The following is a 16,297-nucleotide window of genomic DNA, read 5'->3' on the forward strand; positions in this document are numbered from 1 at the left end:
GCGGGCGAACAAATTCACGCTGACCCAGTGCAGTGGAAGTTAAAGCGGTTGAGGAAGAACGAGCAGAAGATATGAGCGAACGGCTCTGTCTGGCCTTACTGAGAGATTGCAAAACCCTGAAAGGCCTTAAGCAGATTCACGCATTTGCTTCCAAAACTGGACTAGAAAGGGACCCATTAATTGTTGGGAAGTTTCTTCTCCTCTCTTCTGTCTCCATCGCCAATGCTCTCGATTACGCTCGCCGGCTCTTCTTTCACATCCCCTCACCAGATGTTTTCATGCACAACACCTTTATCAGAGGGCTTTCTGAATCTGAGACTCCTCAAAGTTCCCTGTTTGCGTACATAGATATGTGCCGGAGAACGACGCCAACCCCAGATAGCTTCACCTTCGCTTTCATTCTTAAAGCCACTGCAAATTACAAGTCCCTCGTGGCCGGAGTTCAACTCCATTGTCAATCTTTAATCCATGGCCTCGATACTCACCTCTTCGTTCGAACAACCCTTGTTAGTATGTATGCAGAATGTGGGTGCATTGTGTCAGCAAGAAAGGCGTTCGATGAATTGCACCAGCCAAATATTGTTGCTTGGAATGCAATTCTTACCGCTTGTTTTAGGTGCTCAGACATAAAGGGTGCAGAAATTACCTTTAAGAAGATGCCGTTCAAGAATTTGACGTCATGGAATGTTATGCTTTCTGGGTACATGAAAATGGGCGAGCTGGAACTTGCCAGGATTACTTTTGCTGACATGCCTGTGAAAGATTCCGTCTCTTGGAGTACCATGATTATTGGGTTTGCTCATAATGGTTGTTTAGAGGAGGCTTTTAGGTCTTTCAGAGAACTGCGGCAATTGGGGATGAGGCCTAATGAGGTGAGTCTGACTGGAGTCCTCTCTGCATGTGCACAAGCTGGTGCTTTTGAGTTTGGGAAGATCTTGCATGGGTACATAGAGAAGGTAGGCTATAATTGGATTGTTTCAGTGAGTAATGCACTCGTGGATACATATTCGAAATGTGGGAATGTAAAAATGGCTCGTTTGATATTTGGTCAGATGATTGAAAAGAGTATCGTGTCATGGACTTCAATGATGGCGGGGTTTGCAATGCATGGTTTTGGTGAGGAAACGATAGAACTCTTTCATGAGATGGAGGAGTTTGGGGTGAGGCCTGATGGTATTACTTTCATTGCAATCTTGTATGCTTGCAGCCATGCTGGAATGGTTGAACAAGGATGTCAGTATTTTAACAAAATGGAGAAGACGTATGGGATAGAACCATCAATAGAACATTATGGTTGCATGGTCGACCTATATGGTCGTGCTGGTCTTCTTCATGAGGCTTACAAATTTATAAATGAAATGCCAGTAGAAGCAACAGCTGTTATATGGCGGACCCTTCTAGGGGCATGTAGCATCCATGGGAATGTCAAATTGGCAGAGAAAGTGAAGGAGAGACTTTCTGAACTTGAGCCTGACAATTCTGGTGATCATGTTCTTTTGTCAAACATTTATGCTGTTGCTGGGAAATGGAAGGATGTCATCATGGTGAGAGGGTCAATGGCTGATCGTAAGATTAAGAAGGCACCTGGTTGGAGTATGATTGAGGTTGACAAGGTCATGTACAGTTTCATGGTGGGTGAAGGACCAAGTGAGGTTACAAAGGAGGCTAATGAGAAACTTGGGGAGATAATGCTGAGACTCAAGGTCGAGGGAGGTTACATTCCCGAGGTTGGGAGTGTTTTGCATGATATAGAAGATGAAGAGAAAGAAGATGCAGTTTCTAGGCATAGTGAGAAACTCGCAGTTGCTTTTGGGATTTCAAGACTCTGTCAAGAAAGCATCATCATTAGAATCGTTAAGAATTTGAGGGTATGCAAGGACTGCCATATTGTGATGAAACTAATATCGAAGGTGTACAGACGGGAAATTCTCGTGAGGGACCGAAGCCGGTTTCATTCTTTCAGTGATGGCTTCTGCTCATGCAGAGATTACTGGTGATGGGATCTCTTTTCTTCTGTTTTTGCCGCTTTCTTTTAAGTGGCATTGGCATCCCTCGGCAGAAAAAATTTTTCAGATGTCAGCTTCTAAATCACAATGACAACCAAAGATAAAGATGGATTAGACAAGAAATGTAAATGTGACGGTTTGGATGACTTACCATAATCTGATTTGGTTCAAATCGTCCTTTGGTACGCAACAAACTAGAGACAAGACAGCTTTATCGTCTTCCAGATTTTGGCAACAGAGATATGGTGATAGAACTGTATAGTCTGTATACTGAGACTAGCCACCTACTTATATCTGCTAGGCAATGGCAGCTGGTCAGATCCATCATTGAATTGTTTGTTGCTGGTTCTTAGTCAAACTCATATCCTGAGCTTGGATGGAAGGAGTTACACTTATTGGTTACAAGAGCATATCCTATTTGTTGCTTCATTAAAGGGATAGTAAGTGCTTCTTGACCTGTGAATCACTCATATAATTGGCAATTTAATTCCCAATTTCTTGGATCTTCTCAGCCCCAAATTCTTTATAATGAATAAAAGAGGTGATCAAAGAGAATGCAAGGTCTGCTTCGAGTATACTGGCCATAATGCTATTATGCTGCGAGTTGTGTGTAAACAGCTTCACGTTTACAGTTCAGACATCCCATCAATCTTGCTGTGGTGGTATTAATTATTAAATGGTTGCAGAAACATTATCAACACATATATTGCAGATGCACAACAAGATTTCCATTGTTAGTTCATTTCCTTGGCTTCTTTCCAAAATGTTAACCAACAGGCTCATATCAAGTGTTACTGTAATATTATATGGACATGCTGATCTACCCTTACATTTTGTTAATGCAATGGAACTAAAAAGTCTAGAAGACGAAGAAACAGATTTCAGTTTGTACCTCTTGGAAAGTTTAGTCTAAGATTGATTTTGTGTATGCATCAAAAAGAACTTAGATTGCAGAAAATTAACTCTCTTTTTCTTTTCTTTTTTTTAAATAGAATTGAAAAAGGAGGAGAGAGAGAGGCGGAAGATAAAATAAAAAAAGATGTCTATTTGATCTAGTATCACTTTGTGAATTGTATTTGTCAATTGAAAACATTGATTGTTCAATCCTGTCCAGAATTCAGCCGTTGATGAAGTGCCTTAAAAGTGAAAATAAAATTACAAAATACCGTAGAATTCATCACAGGAATATAATTTGCAGTGGCTCCCAATCTTCATATAATCCCTATAAGATATTGGCTCCAAATTTGTGACACTTTCTGAGATTCTTCTTTTTTTGGTGACAAATGGTCAAGCTGCTCCCATTCAAGACTGTTAATTTATTGGTCATGTGATGTGAAATCCGTACCTATGTGCTTGCTAGTTTCTTTCCTCAAACACTAAAAATGGAGATTAAGGAGATTTGCAGTTTACGGTATGAAACTCTATCTTAATTTTTTTTTCATACAATCTATGACAAGGACGCTACCAAAACAATACATGGATTCCCAAGAGCTGTTGTGACTTGTGACATGGGTACACACTCTGGCATTTCTGGCTTTCACCAGATCTAACATGCAATTTTGTAGAATCTCATGATGTTTCAGCTAAAAATGAATCCCCTAATTGGTAAGCAAACAAAACAGATGGTGCGCAGGACATTGTAGTTCTTTCATATGTGAAGGGACGGCTTTTATTGAACGCCTTGCTCATCGTCTGTCAAACCTTCCAGCGGGAAGAAGGTAATGAACTATTAATCTCCACTCTGCTTTGCTGCAAAGCCTGCAATGCATTCTCTCCAAGATCGAACACGAAAGACGGATAATAGATTTTTACTAAAAATATATAATCTTTGTTGATTGCATTATTTTTCCTACTAAGAAAGAAAAGAAAAGAAAAAAAGCGTGAAACTACGCATCAACACAATCAAAAGAATTCCTGCTTCAGGACACAACCAGGTCCGAGGATCCCAGCAAGTTCCATAAAGCAGATAAAAATTGGAATTAGAATCGGCTACACATAAAAGGTCAATTATTGATCAAAGATTTTACAAACTGGTGATCAACTTGGATCAGAGAACGATTTGTAAACAGAACAATTCAACAGATAAAACAGCCACTCTAATTTCAATGAATGAACATGAGTACTCACCCATGTTTCCGTTTCTTTATTTCACAATGCTAATCTATTGGGTCTATGTATGTACAATGCCTAGTGTTTAAACTTTAAGTGAAGCTGCATGCACTACTTGCGACCTAGCCTCACTAAGTGCTGCTGATGTTTTGCTGCAGCTGCTCTATCTGCAGCTTCACGCTTCATTGCCCTCTTCGCCCGTCTTCCAGTTGAATCATTTGCTGCCACGTTCTTTTTTGGGCCACGAGATGGACCAGCACCATGGTCCTGGAGTTCAGGATGGACAGGCCTAGCTTCTTTGCGCCCTGCCCTGACATATCCATTATCTCCCCACCTACGGTTACCAATACATAGATTTGAGCTGGTATAGTAAACTTCATCTAGATCTTCATCCTCACTGATCTCATCGCTATAATCAATGTCATCCTCTATATATTGATACACATCTTCCAATTCATCACACACTTCTTCCTGAGCCTGCACCTCCAATGGTATGAACCAACTTGCTCTAAGAAGCAGACATACACTCTCCTCAAACATGTAATCATGTATCCTGTCAAGGATTAGAATAACATTTTCGTTAGCAGAAAAATATTAGAGGTTCACTCATAGGTTAACGGTAACTAATACCTTCCGTCAAGTGACCTATGAACATTGAGGAACTCAAATGGGCACTTGCATTGAGGGCACAATTGCTTCTGATTGTACGTGGCCCATCTAAGGATGCATGTCACGCTACATATCAAAAATTCATTGAAACAGTTAAATTCAGCAACATCATTTCTCAACATTCTTTTTAAGTCCACTAAGAAATTGAGCAATATAGTTTCCTTGATCCCACTTCCATCCTCGTACATTCTGCATATCCAATATATAGGATAACACAAAATAATATGATTGAGAAACCCAGTGAAAATAAAATAAGATAGTTGTTCAAACAACTAAGATAAGAACCACAGAATATAAACCTTCAAACAGCAGAATAAAATCAACAGCGAGGTTTCACATTATACAAATTAAAATAAAAAAGATCAATATCTAACTGCACAAGCCCACATAGAAACAACAACATACCCGTGCACCTATTCATGCGTGTCTTATTTGATTTAAAAAGAACAGATTGTTTGTACACTCTCCTATGAAATGATCAGGTGATTCATTATAGGAGGCTATGGGCTTGTAGCAAATACAAGCACATTTCCGACCAAAATGTCCAAAACCTTGACAATTGTGATATCCATGTAGAGGAAAATATAAATATTAATTTAAATATGTCAAGTTTTGGGATTGTTCAGTTCCCTGTACAAACTACTTAATAATTTATCATAATCATCTTTCCCACTTCTACACAATCCAACCAACAGAAAAATTACAAACTAGGATAGATGTAAGTCAATATCACTCATATTCATTTTTCGCACTTCTGTACAATCCCAACCAAGACCAATATTTATTCAACCTGCAGAGCACCTAAAACCCTAGAAGGTGGAAAAGTAAATCCTACAGAAATATTTTAATATATTTAGACTATGTATCAGATCTTTGGGTTGGAGGAAGTCAAGCCTCAAGCGTTCACAGAGATATTATTCATGGTCTTAAACAATTATGGGTCCAGCAAGAATCAATATTGGGCCATAAAGCATTGCAATTGATCAAACCCAAACAAGGTTTATATGAAGAATTAAATGCAAGTAAGTCATATTGCCTGTTTCCAAAATTTCCCTAATCTTTAAGATTAAGCAAGCCCAATCTTTAATTTGGCAAGCCTCAAGCGTTCACAAAGATATTATTCATGGTCTTAAACAATTATGGGTCCAGCAAGAATCAATATTGGGCCATAGCATTGCTTGTCAACCCAAACAAGGTTTAAATGAAGAATTAAATGCAAGTAAGTCAGCCAACAAAAAACAAAAAAACCCCCACCCCCCTAAAACACATTATGATTGAAGTCTTCATGCAACTACAGCAGCAGCAATTGCGACACGGTTCATGGTTCACAATAGCAGGTACAAAACAGTGAGGCCAGCAAGGAAGATTGTAGAGGTGGATGGATCAAGGTCGCAACTTTGAGTTAATATATATACTCAAAGAAAAGCTATAATGGAACTAAGAAAAGTTGGAAGCAGGGGAAATAGTTGGCCAGAAATTGACCACCAAGCTCGTTTTCCAGCCTATTAATATCCATGGTTGCCACATTGAACAAGGGAAGTATAAGAAACCCCGAGATTAGAAGCAGATAAGACCATACGTGACACACCGACAATCAAAAATAGGAAAGGCGGAAAGGGGGAAGAGAGGAGAAAACTCTCAACAAAAGAGAGGGTTCATTTTAACATTTAATATATCAGATAATTCAAACAGAAATTTGATGAAAGGATTGGGATTTGGACGAACCAGTAAGCATGCTCGCAACCTTTAACAAGAGCAGTCTCCTGAAGTACTATCTTATCCAAGCAGATCGCACAAACCCCATAATTGTCTGACACTGTCAAGCTTGAGCTTGGCATTCCAAGCTCTATTCCCTTCATACGATCACATACCTACAAGAATTTATTCCAAAGATTAGGGCAAAAAGAAAGAAGACACCAGCACAAAGTCAATTTAACGAAAATCATAAAGCAAAATCCAAATCCCGAAAGAGAGGGATAGGGAAACTGAAAACATGGATTCTTGAAGAGGGTCATCAACACCTAATTTTGTACATATATCCAATAATTTAGATCAAACCGACAGAAAATTACATAAAATCCACAAAACTTAGATCAAAGAGATAGAAAAGGACCTGTTCTAAGATAGGAAGATTTGTAACCTCGCTAATCTGCTTATTCTCCATCAAGATTATTGTGGGGAGGGACGTTCAGAGAATAACGGAGGCAAAAGCAGAGCTCAACTAATTCGGTCGATCGTAGACCCAACGGGTATTTACAAGCGAAGGGAACAAAAGATTCTGGGCATCATTCCGGAACCGAGACCCGATGCTCTGTGGTCTCAGGCGGTTGGTCAGAAACAGACGAAGCCAGCAACAGCATACATGGATCACAAGAAACGGTGACTTTTCCGCCTTACTTTTTTTATTATCTAAAAAGATAAAGTGAGATACGTATCAGATGGCTGACAAATTATAACTTTTTGACACATGGGACCCATTAAAATCCGAGGGCTGTAAAAGAGGCCACAACAGAGATACGTGGCACTAGACCATGCTGCTTTGACGTCTACAAGCCTGCCACGTGGAAGTAGCCGCTTTTGTTTTCCTAATTACCTGGAATATTCGATGAAACGCGAAATGGTCGACCGGATAGAAAACGATAACTTGGTTGTTCGCCAAATGCGGCCCCACAAATGCGCTTTCTTGTCGCCATCGTCTGATCGTCGGTATCTCAAGATGGGATCCATCATCACAAAATCATCTGAATCGACCTGGACCGGTCCGACCATCCAATATTAGTGGATCGTTCCATGGATTAAATATCAGGATTCAATATTGGGGGCGCACATATTGTGTGGGCCTTTATAAGACCCATTGGGGGTCTTACCTATGAATTATATTACTATATTAAGGAATAGGTCCACATATATTTTGTGGGGCCTACACATATTTGACAAAAATAGGTAAATTAAAGCATTAGCACAAAAAAAAATTACACATGATGCAAACTATTTTTTTTTTTAAGGTAAGAGATGCAAACTAATGGTAGTTAGTTTATTTACAAATTATAGACGTTTTATTCACACTATAAAATCAAATAACAAAATTGCTGAAAAAATAAAGAAATAGAGAATATAAAGTCAAAAAAATTTAAAAATGAGAAAAAGATAAACAATATATAAATTGAGAAAGAGAAAGAGTACCCAATTGTGGAGAAGATTTTTTTCCAAATTTTCCTTAACACACGTTTATAGAAAGAGAAGAATAAATATGCAAAAATAAACGGAAGATAATAAATAGGAAAAAAAAGAGGAGAGGAGAGAGATGAGATATGAGAGAATAAATAGAGATTGAGGAGTTTCTAATTAAAAATGACCTTTTAAATATCTAGTAAGATTTTTTTTCAAAAAAATCCTTTAACCCAAGTTTATTGAAAGAGGAGAGAATAAAAAGGAAGAAAAGATATGAGAGATAAGAGGGTAGAATAAATAGGAATTGATGATAAGAGGGTAGAATAAATAGGAATTGATGAGTTAGTTTTTAGATAGAAATGACATTTAGGAATTGATGAGTTAGTTTTAGATAGAAATGACATTTATACTCATTATTTTACCTTTAAAATTTATTCTCAATATTGGGGGGCTAAATACTGAAATTTCACATAAAATGAGAAAATTCAGGCAATTAAGAAAAAATTCTAAAAATCCGGGGGGCGCCATGCCCCCCGGCCCCTTAGTGGGTCTGCCCCTGGATCACCTATCTCATAATGAAATGGTAAGGCTGCATTTGTTTGCTAGAAGGTGGGAAGGGAAAAAAGGGTTGAAAATTTCTTGAAAAAATAATTTTTTGCTTTAAATTGTAAAAGTGTATTTATTTGGTTCTTTATAGTGGGAAAATTAGAGACAAACTTCACTAAATTAAGAAAATTTATTTAATAAAGTGACAAATTAACTTTTTCACCCTAAACATTTTCAAAACCTAACAAAATGTGTAGAACTTCATGAAAAAATTGTAAAAAACTAAAAAAAATGACCCACAGTTAATGCTTTTCCACAAGATTCTTTCTTTTATTTTCCTTTTCCTTCGCCCCACTACACATGGGCCTACATATTTTTTTCCTATCTTTTCTTCCACCCTACCTTTGCAAACAAACGTAGCCTAAAAAAGGAGAGAGAGAATTGGAGGAGAGAAATGGAAGGAACTAAACTTGTTTAGAACCCTTGTTTGGAATCCTAAACCTGTTCATTCACAATGACATGGCAAGTTACTTGACCAAAGAGACTATTGATCTTTGGAATTTTATCAGGTCTATTACTTAAAAAAGAAATGGATAAACCTCTTTGGATAAAGAATACATGTTCATGAGTCACATCCAAAGGTTGACGTAAGATTTAGAAGATATAAATTTTCATCTGGACCCCCTGAGGTTTGGTCTATGTCATTTTTAGCCCAAAAAAACTGAGACTTTGCATCTACCTCCCCTGTACTATAGAAAAAATCAATTTAAGGACAAATAATCACTTATGTGACCAATTTGCCCCTATTCATTTTTTTTATTTGAAATTTTATTTTTACATTTCAGGGGTTAAATTTTATTAATTTACAAAATCAGACCTCATTATCCGATTCCCAAATACCTGGCTCTACCAATTCTAAATCTTTATTTTCCAAGCCCTGGATGAAGATTAGAAAATAAAAAGTAATGGGTGAAACTCATCTCCAACTAGGGTTTGCATCCCTTGAAAGACCTCTTCTAGCTAACCATGTCTTTGAGTTCTTCATCTTGGAGAAAGTTAATATCGCCTTGCATCATTTCACAGGGCATTTAGGTTTGTTCTTCTTTGATGGGTCGCAGTCTCTGGAGCTCTCATGTCTCTCCAAAACGGTCTTCTCATTTCCTTTTTTCTTGCTCTTTTAATCTGATTTTTGACATCCGTGCGATTTGAATGATCTTTGCTCCAAACAGAATACTTGTATATAATTCATATCCCAATCAAAAATAATATGTAGAATTTCAAAAGGATTATTAAAAAATGAATCAATCAATTGTTTGGGTTTGAATTGCCTTTCCACATCCGTTGCACTTGAAGAGAAATCAAGTTTACAGCAGTGTTTTTCCAAATTTGAAGACGCTACTATTCCGTTTTCCCAGATCTTGAGACGCTACTGTTCCCTACGGCCATGATGAAGATTATATAAATTGTAGTAAATGTCGATTCAAGTTGAAATTTGAGAACCTTGAAAAGAAAGAAAAGAAAGAAATTGATGAGATCTCCTTCCGTTGTTTCACGGCTTGCAGGAGGGCTTCTCTGGGTTTCCCTTTTTATTTTGGGATTTAGGGTTTTCAAGTTAAAGTCGGATTCCATTCGATGGAGCTAATGTAGCTCAAGAAAGGGGGAAAAAAAATCAAATCACCAATATTTTGGGGTTGAGTTGAAGATGAACTTGAATTTGAAAAATAGAGATTTAGAACCAAATACAACCATTGAAGAAGACGAAAGAAATGGAGATTTGGGAATCGGGCAATGAGGGTCTGATTTTGCAAATTAATAAACTTCAACCTCTTAAAATGTAAATAAATAAGTAAAGGGCAAATTAGTCATATAAGTGATAATTTGTCCTTAAATTGATTTTTTTTATACTACAGGGGATGCAAACTCTTAACTTTTTTGGATTAAAAATGACATAGACCAAACCTCAGGGGGTCCAGATGAAAATTACCCTTTTTTTTATATTTTGATATACTTTGAACATTTGGATGTTATTAATAAACATGTGTTTTTGTCTAAAAAGAAATGAATAGACCCGATAAAATTCCCCACCATTGACCTTACCTCCACTTCATTATTATAAAGACAACACCAAAGTCCAAACCCATACCAACCCAACACTGCTCCCTCATGAGGCATGTGATTTCAACTTTCAAATTAGACTTTATCCCCAACCCATAATGCATGGTTGAAGCCAAATGTGAAAATACATAAGATGCTTATGCACTCCCTTAGCACAGGATAAGCTTTAGTTTTCACCTTGACTAGGTTCCATGGAGAGGCTCCATTTAGTTAAGAATGCAATTCCAATATTTACTTTTCATGATGATCCAACAACCAATCAAAGAGAATAAGTTCTTCAATTTCTTTCAGGGTTGGGGTAAGAGAGGGAGGGGGGGGGGTTTGAAAAAGAGAAGCTTCTTATGTAATAATGGCATGGGCACCAAAAATCATTATATTTCTACAGCCTATATTTACCTGTTTACATCATCATTTATATTTTTTTTGGTAATCTTTGCATCATCATTTATTATGAGCATATTTGATGGTAAAGGAAATGAGTTATAATCGGCTTTACAGAAAACTCCTCTTCTTTTTTTTTTTTTTGGTAATAAATTTCCATTAACTGAAAGAAAATGCAACCCGCGAAACAGCCTAGGCAACTGGAGAGCATAACTCCGAGCCAAGGAACGGAAATAGGCCAAACCGTCGACACGGGATCGACGGGGCCCTCCTTGCAAGAGCATCCGCCGCGTTATCGCTCTTGGAACAAAACAGAATGAGCACGAGAGGAAAGATGAGCATAACTCCCTAATATCCTCCACGGAGGAGCTAAGCATAGGGGAGGGGACGGAAGCATTGTTTATGTATTGGACCAGAACAATCGACTCTACGAGAAGATGATTACAATCTTCCGAAAGTGCAAATATCAATCCGGCTCTCATGGCGATAGCTTCCCCTTCCAACACCGAGTTGCATAGTAACCGGTTAGACACCTGTAAAATTTCTCCTTTATGATTTCGCAGAGCATAACCGACACCACCTTTGTCACTTCCTTTACACCAAGACACGTCCGAATTCAACTTTAGTTTACCTTGAGGCGGAGGTTCCCATTTTGTTGATTTTCATCGGGTTGAGCATTATTTAGCACTTCCTCACCTCCCGTGTCTTGATTACCTCAAATCAGAATGTTCTTGAGCTGCCTCAATAATTTCTTTTGGGGTAGTTTGTTTTCTCCCAAAATCCTGTTATTTCTTGCAATCCAAAGGTGCCAAACAATGAAGGAACATAGGTTGAGTATCGATTTGCTTACCTCCTTTCCAATCTCTTTTACAGCAGACCAACTTTGATCCATCGTAGTAATGGTGTTTCCTCGAGTGGAATGTATGTAAGTGAGCTACCAAACCATACTGCTTTGCAATCGGACACTCAAAAATAATGTGATCCATAGTTTCCACCGCACCCAGATGAACATGAAGGATCAATTTGAATCGCCTTCTAACCAGCTCTTCACCCGGCTACCCCCGTGCACATGCTCTCCATAGGAAATTTCGAATCTTTGGAAGTGTCTGGCAGCTCCAAATATTTTTCCATACAACATCTTCAACTTGTCTTCGATTTCTAGATGTGCTCGGTTGGTTTTCTAGCTTTTCCTCCTCAAGATTTTTTAATAGATGATATGCGGATTTACAAGAGAAAAGCCCATTCTTTGCACAGAAAACTCCTCTTCAAGCCATGGTGAAAAATTATTCTGTTACTTTGCATGAGTTATATAACAACTGCATACAAACAAACAAGAAAAGGTTTTTTTTTTTTTTTTTGGTAGAACAAGAAAAGGTTATACACTAATACACCTCTTTTTCACAGAAACTCTTTTTCTCACCAGTTCTGTGAAGGTCAACTTAGACTTATTTTTGACTCTTTTGATTCTTTCAATTTAAATCAAATAATTCTTTTATTTTAAAGCATCTAAAGGCTATTTTGAATATGACTATCTCATCTCATGCAATTTTCTTGTAATAAATCATGCGTTGGAGTGATTGCAAATTCAATTCTAATTTATCATGTCTTCATTTTTCATAGTTGTATCACTTGTCTTTCTCATATTTCAATATCTTCATCCCACACTAGAGCAAATTATACATAGACCCTGTAGGTTTACAATCAATTACGTCTACTACTTGTGGAAAAAACCACAAAACGATTAGAGATAAACGATACGATTAGAGATAAACGATGATATCATCACCAAATAAATACTAAATTTATTTTTTTCTATCCAATTTTTTTATTTAAACCAATACTCTCAGCCAAGTTAGAAATAAATCCCTTAACTTCGCTTATGTTCAATCAAGTGACGCGACTAAGATTCCATTTGAAGTAAGACAACAGGATTCGATGTTGCACACTTGCACCATCTTCAACTCTCTTGGGATCCGGAGTTTTTCAAGAAAATGTTCCATCATCCTTAGAATGCCCTAGATTCTTCCAAAATAAGAAACAACCACCCCTAGTTTCTTGTTCGTCCCTTCAGCATTGGGTCTTCTCTCCAAAATTAATGCGTAAGCAACCTTTTACCCCTGCTTCTAAATGGGATAAGGTTTCGTTCCGTGTCGGTAGAAGAAGTTTTCCTCGTAGAGCATCTGGTACAGTGAGTAGCAGCCTGGAAGAAACAAATCATTAGTGTAAGTGAGAAAAATGGTAATGGGAAAGGATAGTGATTAGTGACCAAGTGGGTCCTCCATTAATCTCGGTGGAGAAAATTTCTCTCCCTGCAAACTGCAATGTCAAGCAAAGCAACCTTCCACCCACCAGAAGAAGGGAAAATAAAAGAAAGAGAGAGAAAAAAGCAGAAGAGACATTACAAAGGAAGGCAAAAAAGTCCTCAACATCCATCATAACAACATCAATTTATGTTTTTTCCTCATCAATCACTCTAAAACTGATAGTGATCAGCACCAACTCCCAAGGTAGCAGCATCAGCACCACCAGCACCACCAGCACCATTCCTCAAAGGCAAGTCTCTGCAACTCTTATTCTGTCTCAAACTTATCTATTTTTTCGGATTTTATATTTTTTCTTAGCTCTTTCAGATCTTTTCCGTTTATGATGGTATAATCGAACACAGAGAATTTGCCATTCAGTTAATCTCTGATACACCTCTGTTCTTACATGTGCTTTCCCAATTTCTAGCAGCTTGCTTAGTCATCTCACGAGCCAGAAAAGAAAAAAAAAAAGTTAAACAGGGTGGCTGACAGGAATATTCTGCGTTTTAATTTTTTGGGGATGGATCCCTTTAATGAAATATCTGGGTTCCGTTACAATCCTAGCTCTGAAGCGATGGGAGATCCAAATGGAGATAGGGACTTCTCTGGGCTTCTTGACATATTTGTTCATCATGCCAGGAACATACACAACATTTGTATCTATGACAAACAAGATGTGTATGCAAAATTCTCACTTACCTACAACCCAGATGAGACCATCTCGACTAGAATTATCAACGGAGGTGGCAAGAACCCTGAATTCAATGACAACTTAAGTATGAAAATTACCCAACTTGATGCAATTCTTAAATGTGAGATTTGGATGCTCAGTAGAGCCAGGAATTACATGGAAGACCAGTTGTTGGGATTTACTCTGGTACCAATATCATCGGTGGCAGGGAAGGGCAAGGTGACCCAAGATTTCACCCTTTCCTCTACTGATCTCTTCCATTCTCCAGCGGGAACTGTCAAGCTGACTCTATTTCTTGACACATCTCTGCCAGTGAATTCATTTGTGAAGTCCTCTGCCTCAGCTGCTAACTCATCCATTAGTTCAGAAGTTGTGTTGCTGGACCCCAAGAACTCTGACGCATTGGACCCTGTCGAATATGGGAGAATTGAGTTCCCTGACATCAGTGTGGTGAAGGAGAACCAGCAGATGGTTTCTGAGTATTTTAACATGGCAGAACACAGCACTGCTTCAAGGTCTATTGTGGTCGGACCTGCTTCTTTTCTTCATCTGGGTGCCTGTCCTCAGTCAGTGGATGACTATGACATGACTGTAAATTCTTCCGAGGAGAACTATGGTGGATCCATCTCTCCAAATGGAAGCAACCATAATTCTGGATTCTTCGGCTCAACGACAACTAGCTTAAGTGATGACAGGAACTCAGTGGACTCTATGGAGAATAAGAATCATGTTACTGCTTGTTCACCCAATTCAAATGTTGAAGCTCCTCAGAGCTCCTGGGCTTCTCCAGATACGCCAACTTCAAAGAAAGGGCATGAAGTTGGCCAGGAGAAAGAGCCCAGTTTCAGAAACAAGGAAGAGGATGGACCCAAAGAAAACAGTCTGCATCCTGGGGAACTGGGTCCAGCTTTTAAAGCTCCGCTTGGGAACATTAACCTTGAAGCTGAGCAAAATGCAATGCAGAAGCAGATAGTTGATATGTATATGAAAAGCATGCAGCAGTTCACAGAGTCATTAGCAAAGATGAAACTCCCGATGGATCTTGATAAACCAGAATCTGACAACAGTGGTGATGTTATTCATAACCATAACAAGAACGGGGAAACTGATAAGAAGAAAGATGGGTCAAGGGTATTTTATGGTAGCAGAGCCTTCTTCTAACCGGTAGGTTCTGCAAATTTCACGGAGTGTCTCTACCTGCATTGAATAGTTTTGTTTTATTAACTTAATTTTCTCAAGATTTAAGTATTACCTTGAATCAAAATCATCAATCTCTCTTGACCTCTTTGTTGTAGCTGACCAGTGTTAAGACTCCCTATTTATCTATGACTTTTGGGTGAAAAACAAGATGGAGCTGTACAATCCTGTGCATACGGAATTAAGGGTTTGCTGTTGTTTGGCAATCCTCATGTATGTTTCAGCTATTTATATTTATCCTCAGGGAGCAATGCAGTATCATTGTAATTTCTTTTATTTCTGAGTTTTCCTCTGAAATTGTGAATTCTATAAGATTATTTGCAACAGGTATGTCTGGAAACTTAACATGTCTGAGACACTGCTGATTGCAAAATGTCTTGATCCTATTGTTTTTAAATGGGCAAACTGTTGTAGGGTTATAGAGATGTTTATGAAGCTTTTGTCATACAGTGATATTAAATAGATTGGAAGGTTATCAACATTGGTTTGTCCTTTCCGGTTTGATGCATTTGCCATGGAACAGGCCAACAAAAGCAGAGCTCAACATGTTTGTACAATATGATCACACTGGCCTTAGCGCTCCCCCGGGATTTTTGAATCGTCGGGTTTGCTGTAACTTTTCTCATTAAGATGATGTATTGATTATAGTTGTATGGCCTGTGCAAGTTTAAGCCTGGAAAACATCTCTGTTGTGCACGGCTCTAGGATAATTTTTACACATGAGATCAAATGAACAGTTAATTTCTTATATTTTTTATGGTAAAGATATGTTTTCCTATATATTTTTTTTCTTTTTTGGTCAACGCAGTGATGTAGAAATAACCAGGAAAAAAAAAATCAGAGGAAATGAATCATAACAGCCTTTATTCTCTCAAAATAAAAAATGGTCAAAAAAGGGTTGGTTGAGAGATAAAAAAAATTACAATAATCTTTATAAAATTTTTGAGTTGCAATTTGCAAGATGGCTGATGAGTTCTTCCCAGTCTTCCTCTCCATCATATTAAGAGACAAGACAACACGGTTAAATGCTTCTTTTCTTGAGAGACATGTAAGTAAGATTTCTAACAAATTTTATCGACTTAATCAGGTTTTCTACTTGGGTTGTGCAT

At 38.0% G+C, this 16,297-nt stretch overlaps 3 protein-coding genes across 4 annotated transcripts; 2 read left to right on the plus strand and 1 right to left on the minus strand.

Moving 5' to 3' along the window:
* Positions 1-33: 33 nt before the first annotated feature.
* On the plus strand, positions 34-2,934 carry LOC149009978 (Tetratricopeptide repeat (TPR)-like superfamily protein). Its single transcript, XM_089162243.1, has one exon. The coding sequence runs from the start codon at positions 72-74 to the stop codon at positions 1,995-1,997; it is 1,926 nt and encodes a 641-aa protein (XP_089018369.1). The 5' UTR covers positions 34-71; the 3' UTR covers positions 1,998-2,934.
* A 1,034-nt stretch (positions 2,935-3,968) lies between these two features.
* Positions 3,969-7,119, minus strand: LOC149009979 (uncharacterized). The gene is made up of 4 exons (XM_089164341.1): positions 6,898-7,119; positions 6,510-6,655; positions 4,746-4,850; positions 3,969-4,668 (listed from the first exon to the last, which is right to left on the minus strand). Exons 1-4 carry the CDS (start codon positions 6,946-6,948, stop codon positions 4,227-4,229), a joined length of 744 nt encoding a protein of 247 aa, XP_089020467.1. The 5' UTR covers positions 6,949-7,119; the 3' UTR covers positions 3,969-4,226.
* A 6,207-nt stretch (positions 7,120-13,326) lies between these two features.
* On the plus strand, positions 13,327-15,838 carry LOC149009980 (uncharacterized). Of its 2 annotated transcripts, XM_089162254.1 has the most exons (3): positions 13,327-13,550; positions 13,731-15,155; positions 15,287-15,838. In XM_089162254.1, exon 2 carries the CDS (start codon positions 13,821-13,823, stop codon positions 15,150-15,152), a length of 1,332 nt encoding a protein of 443 aa, XP_089018380.1. In that variant the 5' UTR covers positions 13,327-13,550; positions 13,731-13,820; the 3' UTR covers positions 15,153-15,155; positions 15,287-15,838. The 2 variants fall into 2 exon arrangements, with proteins under 2 accessions (XP_089018380.1, XP_089018379.1); XM_089162253.1 differs by having other exon boundaries at positions 13,731-15,837.
* Positions 15,839-16,297: the final 459 nt, after the last annotated feature.

This window comes from Hakea prostrata, chromosome 7 (genome assembly GCF_041222555.1).
Source record: "Hakea prostrata isolate BN-2017 chromosome 7, UWA_Hpros_2, whole genome shotgun sequence".
Lineage (NCBI taxonomy): Eukaryota > Viridiplantae > Streptophyta > Magnoliopsida > Proteales > Proteaceae > Hakea > Hakea prostrata.

Bases quoted from the DNA above. Each gene is read 5' to 3' on its own strand.
- LOC149009978 (XM_089162243.1), top strand. From the start codon at position 72: ATGAGCGAACGGCTCTGTCTGGCCTTACTGAGAGATTGCAAAACCCTG.
- LOC149009979 (XM_089164341.1), bottom strand. From the start codon at position 6,948: ATGGAGAATAAGCAGATTAGCGAGGTTACAAATCTTCCTATCTTAGAA. The intron at 6,656-6,897 runs GTCCTTTTCTAT...AAATTCTTGTAG, and splicing joins ATCTTCCTATCTTAGAACAG to GTATGTGATCGTATGAAGGG. The intron at 4,851-6,509 runs GTTCGTCCAAAT...TTTGATATGTAG, and splicing joins GGTTGCGAGCATGCTTACTG to CGTGACATGCATCCTTAGAT.
- LOC149009980 (XM_089162254.1), top strand. From the start codon at position 13,821: ATGGATCCCTTTAATGAAATATCTGGGTTCCGTTACAATCCTAGCTCT.